The 19531-nt window shown below is 45.8% G+C and overlaps 1 protein-coding gene across 1 annotated transcript in view; it reads right to left on the bottom strand.

Moving 5' to 3' along the window:
- Positions 1-19531, bottom strand: part of NCAPD3 (non-SMC condensin II complex subunit D3) — a gene marked incomplete at both ends in the record, with an annotated part of 56992 nt that overhangs the window by 9659 nt on the left and 27802 nt on the right. The window contains 9 exons of the mRNA XM_082844452.1: positions 53-190; positions 4746-4825; positions 5480-5718; positions 8076-8186; positions 8287-8401; positions 10477-10674; positions 13906-14021; positions 14118-14215; positions 14540-14731. Coding sequence (XP_082700578.1) covers positions 53-190; positions 4746-4825; positions 5480-5718; positions 8076-8186; positions 8287-8401; positions 10477-10674; positions 13906-14021; positions 14118-14215; positions 14540-14731 — 1287 coding nt within the window. The remainder of the gene's footprint in view (positions 1-52; positions 191-4745; positions 4826-5479; positions 5719-8075; positions 8187-8286; positions 8402-10476; positions 10675-13905; positions 14022-14117; positions 14216-14539; positions 14732-19531) is intronic.

Genomic DNA, 19531 nt, shown 5'->3' with positions numbered 1-19531 from the left:
CCCAGGAGGTGATGCTGCCCGTCTCCCCACACTCCGCCCCAGCGGCGCTGACCTCTCCGACTGGGGGAACCTGTTGTACTTCTCATGCTTCTCGTAGCTGCTGAAGTGGAAGATGCACTCGATGAAGTGCTGGAAAAACATGGCAGGGTTCCTCTTCAGCAGGAGGTGGGCCAGGCAGAACTTCCCAGTGCTGCGGAGAAGGGGACAGGGGACCGTGTGCTACCGGGAGACAGCCTCTAAGTCACACCAAGACCCTGCAACAGAGGGGACCGTGGAGAGGGTGGGCGACAGCTGCACTCCCGTCACTCGGCTCCTTGGCCCATCCTGCCCTGTGAACCCAGGTCTCACCACCAGCTCTCCCTGCAAAGCTCACAGGCCGCTGTCACTCAGCTACACCTCACATGTGGGACTCCCCCCGACCCCACCGCCAAAACCGCTCCTTCAGGCGGACCCGCTGGCCACGACCACCGCGAGTGAACCTCACCCTCCCACCCCAATTGAACTCTGAACCTTCTCGAGCACCGGGATTAAGCACAAGAGGTTAGTTTGGGTCAGCAGGACAAGGACCTGCCACAGGCGGCAGCCGCTCGACCCAGGCTGCAGAGGGACACATAGGGCCCAGCGCCCACAACCCCAAAGCAGGCACACGCGGACAGGCGAGCGAACGCCCAGGCCTGGCCTCCGCTCGGGGGTCAACCCGAGGCAGTGGAGGCTGGCTCTGATCCGGTCACACCAGCCAGACCAATCTGTTCAAGCTCAGTGGAACTTCCACCCGACAGGAGCCCCGCCGCTCCTGGGGGGAGGAGCAGCAACAAGTAGAGTCTGAGCACTTTGCTCTTGGCCTTGGGACGCGCAGGACCCCAGGAGAGCCCCTTCCCCCGATGCTCTCCTTCAAGCTAAGGATAAACTCAGTCTGTTCACAGCACACACACCCACTACGAGTCAGAGGAGGCAGGTCAGAGAGCTCGACAGTGACGTGACCTGCTGCCAACAGCAACCCTCCAACTGTTCACCCTGACACCCTGCAACCACAGAACAGAGAAAACTCTACCTACCAAAGGGAGTTCCCTGGGGAGGAGGCCTGAGCGCCGTTAAGCGCCCTCAGTCCACTCCACACAAACCTGCTCAGCCTCTGAAAGCAGGCTGGAGGCGGAGGCCACAGGGTCAGAGGAGGGGCTTTCCTGACAGGGTCACTCTGCTAAACCAGCAGAGACCACGAATGGAGAAAACCACTAAACAAGCAAAAACATCCCCAAGAAACAACCTGGCTTCACCCCTGAGGTATCCGATGACAGTTAACCCTTCAAGGGTTTTCGCAGCTGCCAGACTTGGAAGTCATTCCTATGAATACATACAACCAGACAGAATCCAGCGATGCTTCTGCGAGAAGACGGGCTGCTTTAGGCTTCCATTTGACGTCAAATGCTCATCTACTCACTTTAGGTCAAGAACATGTACAGGTGGTGACTGATGGGCAAGCACCCTGGTGAATAACCAGCTTAAACAACTGTACAAATAAATTCCACAGTTTAGGGACTTCGCTGGTGGCACAGTGGTTAAGAATCCACCTGCCAATGCAGGGGACACGGGTTCAAGCCCTGGTGTGGGCTTGAAGCCCTGGGCAGGCTGCTGGTGAGAAACCACATCCTCCACCAGGCTCACACAAGGCTCAGCCTTTCTTCTGGACGCTCCTGCCACGCGCCTGTTTTGACCACTCGGTAAGTACTTCCTGGTTTTCTCCATTCCAAACCCCAACATCGCTGCTATGGTCTGAATCCCAGTTTGTATCCCCCCGAATTCCTATGTTGGAAACCGAGCCCCCAAGGGGGTGGTATTAGGAGAAGGGCCTTTGGGAGGTGACTGGGTCACGAGGGCAGAGCTCTCACCGACGGGGTGAGCGTCTTATAAACGAAGCCCGAGTCCCTCCTTCCCTTCTGCCCCGTGAAGACACGGTGCCGTGAGGACAGGGTGAGAGGTCTGCTCTCTGGAAGCGCCTCACCTCACACTCTCCACCTCCAAATGCAGAGGGGCAGTTCCTGCTGTTTATCGGCTGCCCAGTCTGTGGGACTTGTTCTAACAGCCCAGAAGGCCTGGGACAATCTCTCAGAGCCCTTTCAGTATCCACACAGCCTCCTGGTCCCCCAGCTTCATCGACTCAGGGACCGCCCCCCACCAGGACTGTGTGTCACAACATCGGAGCCCCCACTTCTGAGGTCGGACAACCCACCCTCACCTGCCGACCCATGAAGCTTTCTGACTCCCTCATCCCCTCACATGTCCTGCAGGGAGCCCTCTGGATCCTCAATTCCTCCTTTTTCTCCCAAACCAAGCCATCTCTGCCTTACTTCCTTCTCTATCTCCATGGCCCGTCACCGTCTTGCCCTAAACCCCTCCGGCCCCTGCCTTCTTGCATGCCCAGAGCATCTGTCCAGCTCCCCTGAAACAGCCCACCAGCCACCTGGCCATCACCCAGACTGCTGTGCTACACGGGCACCACCTAGTGGACAGACGAGGAAACAGGTCATACAATTTTGTAGCCCTCATATTGGGGGTTTACAGGACCAATTAAAAATGTTGTGCAAGAAAACCATAATTCGAAAAGATACATGCACCCCAATGTTCACTGCAGCACTAGTCACAATAGCCAAGACATGGAAGCAACCCACATGTCCATGGACAGAGCAATGGACGAAGATGTGGTACATATATACAATAGAATATTACTCAGCCATGAAAAAGAATGAAATAACGCTATTTGCAGCAACATGGATGGACCTAGAGATTGTCATACTGACTGAAGTAAGCCAGACAGAGAAAGACAAATATCATGATATCACTTACAGGTGGAACCAAAAAAAAAAAATGGTACAAATGAATTTATTTACAAAACCAAAAGAGTCACAGATGTAGAAAACAAACTTATGGTTACCAAGGGGGAAAACGAGGGGAGGGGTAAACTGGGAGATTGGGCTTGACATACACATACTACTATATATAAAATAGATAACTATTAAGGATCTGTATAGCACAGGAACTCTACTCAATACTCTCTAATGACCTATAGGGGAAAAGAATCTAAAAAAGAGTGGATATACGTATATGTATAACTGATTCGCTTTGCTGTACAGCAGAAACTAACACAACATTGTAAATCAACTATACTCCAATAAAAATTAATTTTAAAAAACGTCATGCAATTTTGTTCATGCCAGAATTGCCAGGAAATCTACCACCTGGACCAAAAATAAATTCACAGGGCTCTGCCGCTATAGTCTCTTGGGAAGAGCTGTCTTAGCAGATACATATGGAAAAATTAAGGTGTTTAAAGTAAGCAGATAGGCCTGACCTTTGGCCTAAAAATAGAGGACAGATTTAGTTTTTCAAACCTTTTCAAATCATGCTCCACATTTTTACCATGGTTCAAACAAATCCAGATCGCAGGGATAAAATGGAAAGATTTAAGGGGGAGGGAGAAAATGTTACCAGAAGTACTGGTTTTCTCACTACAGTGGAGATGTCTGCCTGTCCTAGTTTCCTTCTGACTCATGCTCTCATCACCTGTGGAACAGGCCCTGCATGTGGTCCACGGAGCGAACTAGGCTGTAACATACACGTGGAGGAGCTGACGCAAGGGGAAGACACCAACGTGCAGGTTAAACACCCACCCTCCCCTCCCGGGTGTGTCCTCCCAAAGCCCCCCAGCACTGGTGCTCCTGCCTGCTCCTGGGCCGCACGTGGCACACGGGCTGCAGGGCCGGCCTGGGGCAGAGGGGGAAGGTGAGAGGGCACGGCATAGCTGCCCCATCTCTTTCCCAGTTATACACAGAAAAAGAAAGCATAGCAGCCTTAGCTTTTTCCTCTCTGACTCTAGACGTGCTAATTAGGATGTTAACCTTCTACCAGTTTACTATGTAAAATGTTTCTCCTTGGAAAAACATACCCAAAGGAAACCGAACAGAAATCCTTCCATGGGACTAGAATAAACCACTGGTGACCATATTTAGAACCAGAGGAACCCATTAATATATGCTATTTATAGTTAATGAATCTGTAAAGACCTCTTCCCAACTGTGGTAGCTTCTGCCATGCATTCAACATTCTATTTTCCAACTGCAGACTTGCTTTAAAAAGAATTACTCATGTAATATAATCAAGGTTAGCAAATTCTGTGAGATCATTTCTAAACCCCTTGAAAATAAATCTTTAATTATAGAAGGGGAAGAATTAACAGTGGCAAGGCAGTCCCCCTGCCTTCCAATTCTTGGGAAACACCCATTTCCAAGGAGCCTTGTAAACTATATGATTTCACACAGCAATTCTGTGTTAATCCCTAGAATTTCTTCCTTACAGTTTCTGCACTTAGAAGAAAGTCTGAACTCTTACTGTACTGGCCTAGAAGTCAACAGTTACTGGCTTCTGCTCTGACAGCTGACCACAACAGAGGCTCACACTGCTCTTCACTCCTCCGTTTGGAAGAACAAAGTGTCAGCAAATGTGGTCAGTGCTGGGATTATTCGATGGTCAATCTGGACAAGGGCTTCTTTGTTTTTTGTTTTTAAACTTATGTGAAAACTAAAGCTTTGTTACACAGCTTAGCATTTTAAAAATCGGCTAATTTTCCGGCAACTGCCGAAGGTTCACTAAATCCTAAATAACACAACTCTAAACCAGTTTTAAAGAAAAAGAGATCTTTTCCAGAAACTAGGCCAATCACTCGGCTGGCTGGCGTGAGGAAAAAGACTCACCTGGCGATGTCTGGGTGCGGGTCCACCAGCGTGCTGACGAACCGGAAGAACAGGGAGCCCTTCCACTTCACGAAGTCCTCCTGCTCGAGAGAACAAAGGCTCACGCTTACAGGGGCCTCAGCACACAGCCCTCTGTCCCTGGGGCCACGGGCGCTCACATGGGAGAGTGTGGGCAGGAGAGCCCGACCGTGACTCAGTGCCCCTGCAGGCGGGGAGGTGGCTGCACCCCGCACGAGACAGTGAGGGCATGGACGCATCAGAACAGACACACAACTCACTTAAAGATCAAATAGCATTTTCCCCTCACATCAGGCTACACACGCGCTCTTGAGCTCTGTCCACGCAGACGTGTCTCTGCAGGCTCTGGGAGCATGTCTGCAAGGTCACCCGGGCAAGCGCAAGGGCCCTCGTTGTACAAACGATGAACGTCCGTCTGGGAACACCGACCGTTCACAGAATCGGAACCAGACCTACTTGTCTATACGTGCTTTTCTCTACGTGCTGTTTACTTGTGAAAACAAACTTCACCCTGCACAACGGGATCTCTGGACAAACACTCAGAAAGAATATTAGGAAGTATCAATCTGTTTAAACGTCTGTCCGGAACGTCAGAAGAGTGGTATGTGAAACTGCACGTGAGCAAATACCTGTGCCTCTACTACGGTGCAGCCCGACGCCTACACTGCTCAGACCCCCGAACAGGAGCAGCCGGCCCGGCGAGCCCTCATGCGCACCTGCAGGAGGTTAGTGAGCAAGAAGAGGGTCTGCTTGCGGATGAAGGGGTCCGAGTCCTTCAGACACACAGAGATGTTGGGGATGTACTTGTCCACCATGACCGTGTACCGGACGCAGAGGTCGCACAGGACGATGACGACGTTGTTGCGGACGGCCACATCCCCGCACACCTCCAGCTCCCGCACCAGGGCCGGGATGCTCTTCTTTGCAAGATCCTCGTGCTGCAAGCACAGCTTCCCTGCCACCGAGAAAGAAAGACACCCTGACTCTATTCTCATTCTCTGCCTCACATTTTCTCCAGCTGTATCCTGCTATGGATTTTATTTAATCAAAGTGAAAACATCACATCAACAATCACAAACAAAAACTCTAAGGCAGACAGACCCATACTAAATATTAAGAAGCACCATATACCCCCGGGTTTCACAAGGCAGACACTCTGAGATATTCCCTCACTTCCTTTTAAAGTCAACATCTGAATTTTGGAGTTATCAACTTACCTGGAAAATGACGAATAAAATGTAACCGATGATACTTTTTACTTTTGATTATACACATAATTGATAGAAGCTGAAAAGTTTAATAATGAACTTGAAATCTGAGCTAGGTGAATAGATACTCGTGTCATTTATTTCACTTCTTGTTCATAGTTAGAAGAAGGAAGGCTGTTGTTGAGTTTTGTGTTTTTTTTTCTGGCCCGGGGAACATTTTGCTCTTATTTACACTTCTGAGATTTCTGAAAAATAACCATTATTACCAAAAATTCATAACTCGCGTTGAGTATACACAATCACAAAGAAAATTCAAATTTTTTTTGCGAATACTGACAGAAGTCGGTCTTCTTAAGATAAACAACAGTGTGAGGTCATGGAAAGTATGAAATAAACTGTCTCTTTTTGTGTGTCAGTGTGTTAGTTTCTGCTTTATAACAAAGTGAATCAGCTATACGTATACATATATCCCCACATCCCCTCCCTCTTGCGTTTCCCTCCCACCCTCCCTATCCCAACTCTCTAGGTCACCGCAAAGCACCAAGCTGATCTCCCTGTGCTATGTGGCTGCTTCCCACTAGCTGTCTGTTTTACCTTTGGTAGTATATATACGTCCATGCCACTCTCTCACTTCATCCCAGCTTCCCCTTCCCCCTCCCCGTGTCCTCAAGTCCATTCTCTATGCCTGTGTCTTTATCCCTGTCCTGCTCCTAGATTCTTCAGAACCATTTCTTTTTTTTTTTTTAGATTCCATATATATGTGTTAGCATACGCTATTTGTTTTTCTCTTTCTGACTTACTTCACTCTGTATGACGGACGCTAGGTCCATCCACCTCACTACAAATAACTCAGTTTCGTTTGTTTATGGCTGAGTAATATTCCATCGTATATACGTGCCACATCTTTATCCATTCATCTGTCGATGGACACTTAAGTTGCTTCCATGTCCTGGCTATTGTAAATAGAGCTGCAATGAACATTGAGGTGCATGTGTCTTTTTTTTTTTTTTTTTTGCAGTACACAGGCCTCTCACTGTTGTGGCCTCTCCGGTTGCGGAGCACAGGCTCCGGATACGCAGGCCCAGCGGCCATGGCTCACGGGCCCAGCTGCTCCGCGGCATGTGGGATCTTCCCAGACCGGGGCACGAACCCGTGTCCCCTGCATCGGCAAGCGGACTCTCAACCACTGCACCACCAGGGAAGCCTGCATGTGTCTTTTTGAATTATGGTTTTCTCAGGGTATATGCCCAGTAGTGGGATTGCTGTGTTGTATGGTAGTTCTATTTTTAGATTTTTAAGGAACCTCCGTACTGTTCTCCATAGTGGCTGTATCAATTTACATTCCCACCAACAGTGCAAGAGGGTTCCCTTTTCTCCACACCCTCTTCAGCATTTATTGTTTGTAGATTTTTTGATGATGGCCATTCTGACCGGTGTGAGGTGATACCTCATGGTAGTTTTGATTTGTATTTCTCTCATGATTAGTGGTGTTAAGCATCCTTTCATGTGTTTGTTGGCAATCTGTATATCTTCTTTGGAGAAATGTCTACTTAGGTCTTCTGCCCATTTTTGGATTTTGTTTGTTTGATATTGAGCTGCATGAGCTGCTTGTAAAGTTTAAAGATTAATCCTTTGTCAGTTGCTTCATTTGCAAATATTTTCTCCCATTCTGAGGGTTGTCTTTTCAGCTTGTTTATGGTTTCCTTTGCTGTGCAAAAGCTTTGAAGTTTCATTAGGTCCCATTTGTTTATTTTTGTTTTTATTTCCATTTCTCTAGAAGGTGGATCAAAAAGAATCTTACTGTGATTTATGTCATAGAGTGTTCTGCCTATGCTTTCCTCTAAGATAAACCATCTCTTTATGATGTGAACTGCAAACTTATTTCTTCATTCCCAGAACTCAGTGCAGTGCCTGGCATACAGCTCTTGAAGAACAGACTTCATGGTGCTACATTATGAGTATAAAAAAATCACAGGTTTGATGGTAATAAATTAAACAGGGAGTGTCCTGCAGAGCTGGGCGCTCCTACAGTTACCTCCCGAGCTTACAAGCTTATAAATCACAAAGCACACGTGGAGAGGCTGCCCCGTGTCTCCTTACTCACCCAAGGTGATGACGGCATGTGCTCTGATCACAGAGGGCATGACAGAGCCCTGGAACTGGGAGATGGGCTGGGAGGATGCGGCCTCACTGCTGCCTGGGTCCGACATGGTCACTACAGGAGGGAAGAGAAGGCAGGAGAGGTCTTGCTGCACTGCTACAAGGCAAACCCAGCCCCGAAGCAGCAGGCGTGGAAGGCACGCCAAGGGCCTTACAATGCTCCGTGCTGGCAGAAGCAGCCAGGATGGACTGCATCAGCAGGAAGGCTCTCTTGTCCACTCTGGCTGGACAAAGCTGGGCTACGTCTCCTAAGGTAAAAATGTACTTCACCTGTAAAGAGAATTGATTTTGCAGTAAGAATAAGTCAAAAGAAAAATGAACTCTAGCTAGGTTAAGGCCATGTCAGTGGAGTACTTTTTCTGTCCCCCAAATTAAATGGCTGGTTTTTTTCCCTGCAACAACACACAGCCATTGTAAAAATCCAGTCACTGCTTCAACTAGGGTGACTGTATAGGTTTATCATCTGTATCTAGATACTCCTGCAAGTCAAAGGGGTGCTATGACAACAGAGTGTACCCCGGTGCTTCTGGGTAAGTGGGGACACAGAACAGCTGACTTACAATCCTGCCACCCACAGACACCATCCTTGTTTTTCTGTATGACTTTCTTTTCAAAGTATTTTTATAGTCACAGGGCTTCCTGTTTGCTTTTCTCACACTTGCCAGTCACAGTAGGTTGAAGTTTGTGATTCTAAATTTCAGTATCAGGCATCCTTTCATGTCAATATATACGATCAATATGTTTAATGACTACATAAATATGTTAAAAACTCTGAATGTCATCAAGGTTGACCGCACTATTACTATACATTTATGTTGACATAATCCCTTCCTGTTTGCATCAGCTCTGATGGACACCTTTGCGTCCTGGGACAGTGTTCTGCCTCCTCAGAGGGGAAGTGCGGGGTGAGAGGGCATATAGCCTGTTGCACGCTTTAAACTCACTTCCAAACTGTCCTCCTGCTTAGCTTACTAGTAAGACTCCTACCAAAACTTGTGAGAATTTGCTTCCTCAAGCCACCACTACTGTGTCTTTATTAAGGACCTTCAGCTGAACAGTTAAGTAATACTTATTTTTTTAATCGTAAAAATACAAGGGTGATGCTAAATAAACAGTAAAATGTTGAATAAAGGCTTTTTAAGAGTAAAAAAGCTAATAATAAGGATGTGTGTGTTTAAAAAGAACTGAACACACTGTATCTCAGTGGATTAGCGGCACATTTGAATTATAGTTAAAGAAGACTGAAATAAACAATATATATAGGGCAAACTTCTCCATATATTTTGACCAAAGGGTAAATTTTGGTGACATATTTAACAGGGAAAAAAAAATCTTAGCGGGGAAAACTCACTGGTCATAATAAGCGTTTTTCTTTGACTGGGTAGGGAATCCCAGACAAATTAGCGGAGCAAGACCCTCCAGAGAAACCCTGGGTCGGGACCACTCTAAACATTGCGACCTCTGACCCAAAACATCTGGGATCTCGGTGATCAGGATATTTTTATTACTGAACTGGGTCCGTATTAATGCCTTGGCACAAAGGGTCTTCTCCTCCAACAAATCTAAACACGGCCATCAATCCCCAGGTCCAAGTGCGAGGGGCCAAAGCAGGAATTGAACACAGAAGGGAAGTGCTCTACTAATTTTCAAACAGACAAGGAAAATGACCAGTTTTGGCGAAATGATGGCCTAGTCTGAAGGGCATCAAAAAGCAGCTCATTTTTGTCCTTATGGGACAGTGTCAGATGCTGGAATCAGAATCACCACGTTTTGTTGACAGTCAGCTACTTGAACCAGAAAGCGGGCCCCGCGTTCACTGGCTCAAAGGCACCTCTTCACGGCACCATTTCTAAAGCAGGGTGCATGCCACACACTCTCACTGCTCCCAGGGCAGCAGCTTCTCCAGCTCTCAAATATTCCATTTGTTTTAGACATGACCTGGGAGCTGCTCTATAGTCTGATATTCAAACAGCTTGCCAGACACATTAGACAATTAAAAAAAAAAATCAAACCAACAAGCCAAAAGAACAAAGAGGATGCTCACTTTACTCTTTTCTCACCTTATTACTTCTGAGCTCACAACACACACTGTGTTTTCCCTGTTGGATCAGGAATCTCACACGACCCAACTGGGAGAAGGATTTACCATCATTTTCCCCCAGATGATAAGTATGGGAGAGAAAAATGAATAGGTCACCAATAAAAAATTCTAAAAAAACGAGTAAGCCCCAGGCTAGGAAAATCCTTTTCTTGCTAAGAGTATTGAAAACGCACCTCACAAAGCCGTCTACAGGCCCAGCCGACACAAGCAGGAGAGGAGGACGCTAAGAGCAGCAGCTACTCACCGCCAGGTCTTCGTTCATCCTCCCGGTCCCGTCCTCCTTCAGAACTATGTCAGAGAGGCAGCGCACACAGGCAGAGAGCACGTCCCCGCACGCCTGCACCAGTAGTCCCTGCGGCAAGTCAAAGGCCATCTCTGAAGGGCACTGCGTGTCCATCAGACTGCCCGCGACACACAACTTGCTCACAATAAACTCTATGGCCTTCAAATGCATAAACCGCAAGCCATGGAAACCCCAGCCATCATGCTTTTGCATCTTTGCTCTTTTAGCAATCTCGCAATGCAAACTGGCTAAGTAGAATTCACGAAGAACACTTATGTATGTTCTTTGTAATATGCTATATTTACTACAAACATATATATTTATGTATTATCTTTCTATTGTTACATTTGCCCTATAAGAGGGAAAGACATTTATTTAGGAAGATCTACTGCCCTAATTTATAAGAGATCTGTAATAGCAGTGCTCCTCCAATAGAGAAAAACATTGCAATTCTTCTGGCTTATGTAGATGATGAATTAACTACTGTAATAAAGAGTTTATTTTAAAAACACATAGAACAAAAAAGAACAGTTTTTACCCTCCTGAAATGTATTTATTAGAGAGAAGTTTTCAGAGTCTCTTATTAGTTAAAGTGACCTCAAGGGGGTCCCACCTCCGGCCCACACATCTCACCACGCTTATGGGCCAAGTGAGGAGCTCGGTCACACCCTATAACCCGGAAGCCACTTTTCCCAGGAGGCCGTCCCTACACACCCAGGCTGAGCTGAGTGGCTCCACCCCAGGACCGCCATGTTACCCGACACTCAGTTCTGTTTCAGGAATTATTCTAAGACGTTGGGATTACAGGTTAATGTGTAGGTCTCCCACACTATGCGGCAGGTGCCTTAGGAAGGGGCAGTGTGAACCACACCCCAGGGAGTGCCCAGCAGCAATACCACAAGACGGTACTCTAAGTTTGCCAAATTGCTGGCAAACCACCATCACGATCCAGACATTTGTAGTTTGACTCGGCCTAAAATGTGTCAAAGCTATTGTCTTTATTAACGTTTTACAAAATGACTGCACTTAAGATGTTAAGAGACGGCACAACCTGGAGCTTCTGAAATGCACGTGCTCTGTCCCAGCCTGGCTGAGTCCTTTAGGCCCAGCACCCGGCTGCTAGTGAGAGGAAGACCTCAGAGTCTGGGCGAGCTGCCAGCCAGCCCGCCCTGGGCTCTCTCCATGCAGGGGCTCCTGTCACGCTTCCAGTGTGACTCCCACTAACCAGAGAGACGTGTCCAGAGGCAAGTCTGTCCAGTCTAGGCAGACCTCAGTACAGTTTTTCTTCAGTTGGGCAAAATCTGTCTCCTTGCAATTTCCACCCACTGGTCGAAATCAGTGCTCTGTGACGCCAAATAAATCCAGTTCTCTGTCCTTTGGGTCCTTCATTCATGTGTATTAAGCCAGGCAGCCGGCCTCCCCACACTTCCTTCTCCAGCTAAACACGCCAGGCCCTCAGCGCTCCCAGCCAGCCTGCTCTGTCACCCTGCTGACTGCTCTCCTTGGATACATCCATCTGGTCTCATCCACGTTCTCTGAATGGCTGTCACTGAGACAGAATGGCAGTACGTGGCCTTAGAATCGAGTGTACAGACAGCAGGACGAGCACCTGTTCCAGACACGATCTCTACTCCCACAGTCCACACCTGCACCCACTTCTTCAACGACAGCCTCAGAATGCTATGAGCTCACACCAAGCTTGCAGAGAGCAACGATGCCCAAAGACCAAGCCTCTCACACGTGCTGCTGTTGAGCTACATCTGATGGTCTATTCTTTGGGTAACTTGTTTTTCTCCGTAAAATACAGGACATTCATTTACAGATAAAAGAAGCACAAGTACGTTTCTGGTCACTTGGATGTAAAGCATCCTGAGATTCTGGGAAGTCTCAGGGCCTTAGTCCACTGCCCACCACCAAGGGAGGTGGTCTTGGCAAAGCTAACACCCTGCTCTTCTAACGCAGCAGTGAGTTCCTCTCCCTTCTGGGTCTCAGTTTCTATGTTTGATGACAACTCAGCCTTCCCCACAGACTAACAATGACACAACTTACTGTTCTAATGACTGTGGCCGGTGGTGGGCAGACATTTAGTCTTTACGGCCCTGGCTCCCCGCAATGCAGACCCTCGCCAGCCAGTGCTGGGGAGCCACACAGCCCCAGGAAGCGGGGCCCGTGGTGCAGGCCTGGCTCTGCACTAACAAGCGACATGCCGCAGACACTTGGGGGACGGCGCCCTCACATTCTGCCACAGAACCTCCATTCTTTCCTACAGCGTTTGTTCCTCATCATCTTTTGTTTTGTTTTTACCTGTTTTCTGCTATTCAAATATGCTCCCTACTTAGGTAATGTTCCTTATTTAAAAGTTTTTCACACACTTTCTTCGATCAGAGATAAATAGAAAATCAAATAAAGCAAGTATCCTCTTCACCAAAAAGTGCCAAAAGGTTTATGCCAGGAAAACACCAGACACAGAAAGAGCTGGGCATTTTTAATTAACTAAATTTCAACCTGCTTTAAGTCCTAAGCAAAAAAGTTACAGTATATTGTCTTACTACAATGGTTAACTTATCAGGAAAGGACTTTTTAAAAAGAACTTATACAAGAAAATGAAGCTTAGGAAGGTGGCAAGTAGCTCAGACGAAGCAATAATGTTTTTATTCTGGGAGATTTAAATATATTTCAGCAATTATTTAATTTTTGACTTCTAAAATCATTATTAATAACCGCCAGTCCTAAAATTTTTCATTATGATTAGCACTGTCTAGGAGTATATTTCATGATAAAAACTGAATACATGGTAGTAAGATAATTTATCATTAGAGATACTTAAATGGATAGCTTTGGGGGAGTCAAACTAACCCTCTGTGTCACACAGAACGCTGGTTTGGAGTTGTGATGATGAATCCACAGAGAATGTCAGCAGGAGGCTCTGGGAACTCTGGGGACAAGAGATACTAGGGTGACAGGATGATGACTAATCAGAAATCTTCTGGTCTGGAGGGAAGCCGTGACTAGGAGGAAACCGCTTACACATCCTTGGAGTGAGGGAGAAGGGTCTAACAGGCTATTGTGAGCACCGAGGTTACGATGATTAAGACAACCTTGTAGATTCGATCCTGGAAACAGGTGTCCCGCCAGGTGTGCTTCCTAGAAGACACTGGTACTCAGAACCAAGGAGGTGACCTCCTAAAGGAGCTGTGTGTCTTCAGCAGCCAAGATCTTCTTGGGGACTGTCAACTGCTTGTCACGTAGGTGCTTCCTTGGAGAACTAACTGCTGGGGACCACCCACCCTTCCATGTTCTCCGCGGAGAACACGCCCCCAGCTTCAAGGCAGAGCTTTATGTCTACGTACAGACAAATGACAGACACACCCAGGAGAGTCTGTAGCGTACCTGCTCCTCCGCTGGCGTCTCTGCAGATGCTCTACAGAGTCTTTGCAAAGTATCAACAGCTGGGCTGATCAACTTTGGTGACCACCAGAATCCATTCAGCTTACTTTTGATAACATCTAAAAAAGAGAGTTAATTCCCTTGAAGTTTAACTCTTAAAAATATATATAAAGTGAGAGGCAAAGCCTTTTCACGATTCTCCGGTAGACACTCACCTGTCACCTTGTTCCGGGTGCTCTGAGGAAGATGCTTTGCAATATGCCCGATAACACAGAGGATGTGCCCTAAGGTGTCTGCATTGGGGTCCTGCTGCCTGTGGAAAGGGCAGAAGAAATATCAGTATAGAACCAAAGTAAAAATTGCTGCCAACAAAATACTTTTCTTCTGGATTATCAGTATTGGAGGAAGTAGGGTAACATGGTTTAGGAGTCGAGTTGGGGAGCATTAAGGCACTTAATGTACTTGGACAATCAAAGCCTAAAAGTGATTCTTTTTTTCATGTTTGTTTTTACGCCAGAATTTAAAGAAAAGATCTGTGTATATTAACAGCTATGAAAGAGCCCACTTCCTTAAGACATGAGCTTTGTTTCCAAGACTCTCTCGTGTCTGGTGGCAGCTAAATCACAAGCATGCGAACCTGCTTATTTTCTCCCAGGACTTTATGATTTGGGTGTAGTCCAGCGTGGGTGACGAGCCAGCAACCTTGGAGAGCAGCATCCAGGCCGGGGCAGAGTGCTCCTTGCCAGTGTGGGAGAGCACATTGTTTACAAAAGTGGAGGAGAACTTATCTTTCTTGGACCAGACATGAAAAGCCTTATCTAAATAGCGGCTGGAAAAAAAGATGAGAAAGCAGAATTGTAACTGTAAATACACAAAACTGTTCAGACCTGCCCGTCGGTGAAGGGTATCAACTTCTGCTCTAGGATTCTGGCACATAAAACATGTAAACAGAGGTTCCTGGCTAGTGGCTCATCTGATAGCAAACTAGGTATCTTTCTAATTATTATTACACTGAATAAGGTATATTTACCCCTCCCCTGCCCATAAAGTATTTATTTTTAAAGAAAATAATAACATTTCATAATTCACTTGAGACCCTCTAAAATTTCTATGCAAACATATGGGGTAAGTTACCAATAACAGGTACATCCAGAGTCTACAGGGTTTTAGTGACAAAAAAATGTAGACACTGTCCTTTTTTCAATGGAAGGATTGGAGAGAAATGACATCCTAGTATTTAAATATGGTGATATTAAATGAGCTCGACTTTGCTATGACCTGCCAATACCACTCAGAAATACATATATCAAACTTTTCTAAAATAAAAAATGCTTCTGATGTATTAAAGTGTTCGTGTGATGTCATTGCTATTTTTAAACCATTTCTTATTTTACTTTTTCCTATAGCACTGAATGACATCATATGACTCATGAGACAAATGCAGTATTATATATTTAAGTGGAGAGACAAATACATTCCTTCCCCCAATTAATTTCTTCTACTGCTAGGCACACACACACACTCAGATTAGCAAGCCTTTCTCATTAAATGAAATAAAGAATTCTCAAAGCACACAGAAGGCAACTATAAGAAAATAAACACATCTACACACAATAAGCATATGCATATAAATGAATGGTTTTATTAATAAATTAGCTTTTGGTTAAAAATCCATCTAGAGTTTTACTGCAAACGACTAACATAATTTATATGTGACTGCTATCCAAAAGCAAGATACATGAAATCAACAAATATTTAAAAGTTTATGTACAAGCATCACAGAGTATTAACTGAAGTTTACTGCAGGAAGCCCACAGAATGACAAAACATCCTCTGAACTTCCAGGTCTGAGACCTCAAATCTGGCTCCTCTCTGACCACGCACACCCTCCACATGGGCTGGGCCGTCCCCAAAGCCTCCCAACTGGACCCTCCATTAGCCACACTGCCCATCACAAGCAGGGGATGGCGCACCACTCAGAATGCGGTTCAGCAAACACCACCTGGTTTCCTGAAAAGCACTGCCGACGTCTATCCTAATATCAAACCAAAGCAACACCCCTCAGTGCCCATCTCAGCGCCCCCTGCTGGACAGAACTGACCACGCTCTCCCTTACACTCCAGTCGACTTGTTTGACCTTCTCACTAATTCCTTTTCTTCTAATCACACCAACTGCTGATTTTGAAGAGGTCTGTTCTTAGTCATCTTCTCTAACCTACAACCTAACTCTGGGCGATGTCCTCCATCACCAGGATCCTCACAAGCACACACTGAAAATGGGACTCCATCCCCAGCCCTCCCTCCACCCCCCGCCCTGCCCCACCTCTGCTTTCCGGGCCTTGTTCAACAGCAACCCCACCCAGAAGCCCTTTCAGTTAGGATTCCTGGAGCGGCAGGCCTCTAAGCCTTTGCGTTGCTATTTCCTGCCTGGAGACCCTCATCATTAGGCCTGCCTGGTTACTCTCAACTCTTTCCACCTCTAGGGATGATTGAGGTCACACCACCATCAAAAGGAAGCTACCCTAAACTTAAAAGCAAGAAGAAAAGGTAAAAACCCATACTGCTCCACGTGCTCCCTGCTGGCTGCCGTGACTCCCTTTCCACTGGACTGTGGGCAACCAGAGTGGAGGGTGCAGGGCGTCCTCAGCCCTCAGAGCCCGTGCCCCCTCCCTGGCTTCCCACCGCTGGACAGCTCCTCTTCAGCCAGCTGCTTCCCCTGGACCTGGGTCGCCATGCCTTGAGCTCGAGTCATTCACCGGTGGTCTCTCCTCAGACTCTGGTCACAGACACAGCCGATCCGTGACACCTCCTGTGCTATGAACTCCTGGGGCCCCTGCAGCACACACCACGCATGCGCCCGTGGCTCTGCACTGGCTGCGTCCTCCACAAGAGCACCTCCCGCCCCTTGTTAACCGCCAAGGTCCAAACTCGAAGCTCACCTGTTCTGTGAAGTCTCCTGTCCTGAGCAGATCCTGGAATCCTAGTTACTTTCTGTTTATTAAAGAACTTATCACAAGAGTTTATTTATAGAACTCTATTCCACTACCTACTGTTCTCAATCCTTTTTTAAAATTGATTCCCTTGTTCAGTGGCTCTCACACTTTTTCTGCTCAGGGCCCTTTTAAACTCTTAAAAATTACTGACTGCCTCGAAGACCTTTTTTGTTCATGTGGGTTATACCTATCAATATTTGCCATACTAGAAGTTAAAACAGAAATTTAAAAATACTTATCTATTAATTTGTCAGAAATAATAATAAGCCAATTACATGTTAACATAAATAATGCAATTCCTTCCCCCCAAAAACCTGGTATCTTTCTCAAAACAAAAAAAAACTTGGTAAGAACAGTGACATTGCTTTATACTTCTGTAAATCTCCTTATGGACTGGCTTAAACAAAAGACGTGCATTCTTACATCTGATTCTCCATTCAATTTATTTCAATATCATCACATGGCTTCTGGAAACTCTAGTACTGTCAAAGAGTAAAAGTGGCAATGGCACATGACATCTTAATATTACGATAAAGGCTGTCAACTAAAAACTGCCGCTTGCCATCTGCCTCTACAAGGATGAGGTCACTGGCCATTGCAGTCCCTTGACCTTCCACACCTCCTGAGAGGAGTTCTGGGCCAAGACCAGGAATGAGGCCCTCTGTGCTCTCGGAAAACTGGCAGAACAGGCCTTCAGATAGGTAGGTATTTTCAGGAAGATTTTATGAGCCCAATTTCTTGCATCTTCTCATACCTAGAAAAGCCCTAAAATCCATTAACAGACACATCTGCTCCTCGTGACCAGCAGCAACCTTCTACCAAGATGTGTGCTTGATTGCACGTACGCCCCTCACCAAAATCACATATATACTGACCCGCCACCCCCCACACCTCTTCAGAGCAGTTCCTCAGTTACAGAGAGGCTGTCTCCTGGACTACAGTCCTCAGTAAGCCCCAAATAAAACAACTCACAGCTCTCTGTGTATGTGTGTTTTTAAGAGGACAAGAAAGAGTCTAAGCTCCTGAATCCACCACACTTTGAGAACTGCTACCCCTAATTCTACCCTCTCCTTCCTAACTTCAGCAAATACATTGTTTTCTAAATTGTGGTAATGTACATAACAAACCTTATCTTTTTAACCATTTTAAAGTACAGAGATCAGTGGCATTAAGCCCATTCGCACTGTTGTGCAACCACCCACCTCCAGAGCTTTTTCTCACCCCACACTGAGACTCTGTACCCCTTAAGCAGTTCCTCCCCACCGCCCCTTTCTGCCTCCCAGAGTCCAACTATTCTAGGGACCTCACATAAGAGGAACCATCCAATATTTGTCCTTTCGTGTCTGGCTTATTTCACTTAGCATGTTTTCAAGGTTCATCCATGTTATAGCATCTGTCAGAATTTTGTGACTTCTTAAGGCTAATATTTCATTGTGTGTATAGACCACATCTTACTTATCTCTTCACCAGTGCACGGACACCTGGATCGTTTCCACCTTTTAGCTGTTGTGGATCGTGCTGCTGTGAACATGCTGTACTGGGCAAACACTGAGCATCGCTTTATGGAGAAGAAAAAGGCTAAAAGCTCTAGTGTTCATATTATGTCCTCTTTTGTGTTTCTCTCTCCCTGTTCTCTTTGTTTCCTTTTATTTCTGGAGCTCTCTCCTCCTACTTTATAAAGTGTATCCTTTCACATATTGTTTTTTTTTTTTCAGAAACTTTATCCCTTTCAATCATCCTCGATATTTTCTACATACTGGTTTTCTGACTTCAAATATGCACAGGTGTTTCCCCCATCTTAAAATGAAAACAGAGAGCCTATGAAGGAAGCTATGACACATCTTAAATGCAGGTAAGTTAAAGACCTAACTATAAAGGGGAAAGAAAAAAATCAAGCTTCTAGGACATTATATGGGAAAATATGTATATGATCCTGAGGTAGGAAAAGATTTCTTTAAAAATACATTAACCATAAAGAAAACCACTGACAAACTGAACTCATCAAAACACATCATTAAGAGAGTAAAGAGGCAAATCATGGGATAGGAGAGATATCCGTAATACATAAAACAATGCTTGTACATAAATATATAATGAACACTTTGGGGTGAACAAGCAAAAGAGTGACAGCCTAATTTAAAAAAAAAAAAAGGGCCAGAGACCTGGGCAGGTAATTCACAATATGAATATCTAAATGCTAATCCACCTATGAAAAGAGGCTCAACTGCATTAGTCAACATGGCAGTGCAAATTAAAACCACCAAGAAATACCAGTATTGGTCCAAAATGGACCAAAATGGCTAAAAAGGAAGACTGACAACAGGAAATGCAGGCCAAAATCTTGAGTAACTGGAACTCTCATTAAGTGCTGCAAGGAAATGTAACTTGGTCCCACCACTCTGGAAAGCTGTCTGGCAGTAACCATGAAAGATGAATAAAAGCATACTCAACAGCACTGCTCTTAGGTGTACACCCAAGAGAAATGTGTGCCAAAGATACACATGGGAATATTCACAACAGCATTATATCTCGTAATAAAAAACTGGAAACGACCCATAATCTATTAACAGTTGACTGGATAAATAAGCTGTAGCTTATTCACAAATATCATACACACAGCAATGAAAGTGAATGAG

Source organism: Leucopleurus acutus, assembly GCF_964270905.1.
Source record: "Leucopleurus acutus genome assembly, chromosome: 8".
Lineage (NCBI taxonomy): Eukaryota > Metazoa > Chordata > Mammalia > Artiodactyla > Delphinidae > Leucopleurus > Leucopleurus acutus.
This window is presented reverse-complemented; position numbering and strand designations above follow the sequence as displayed.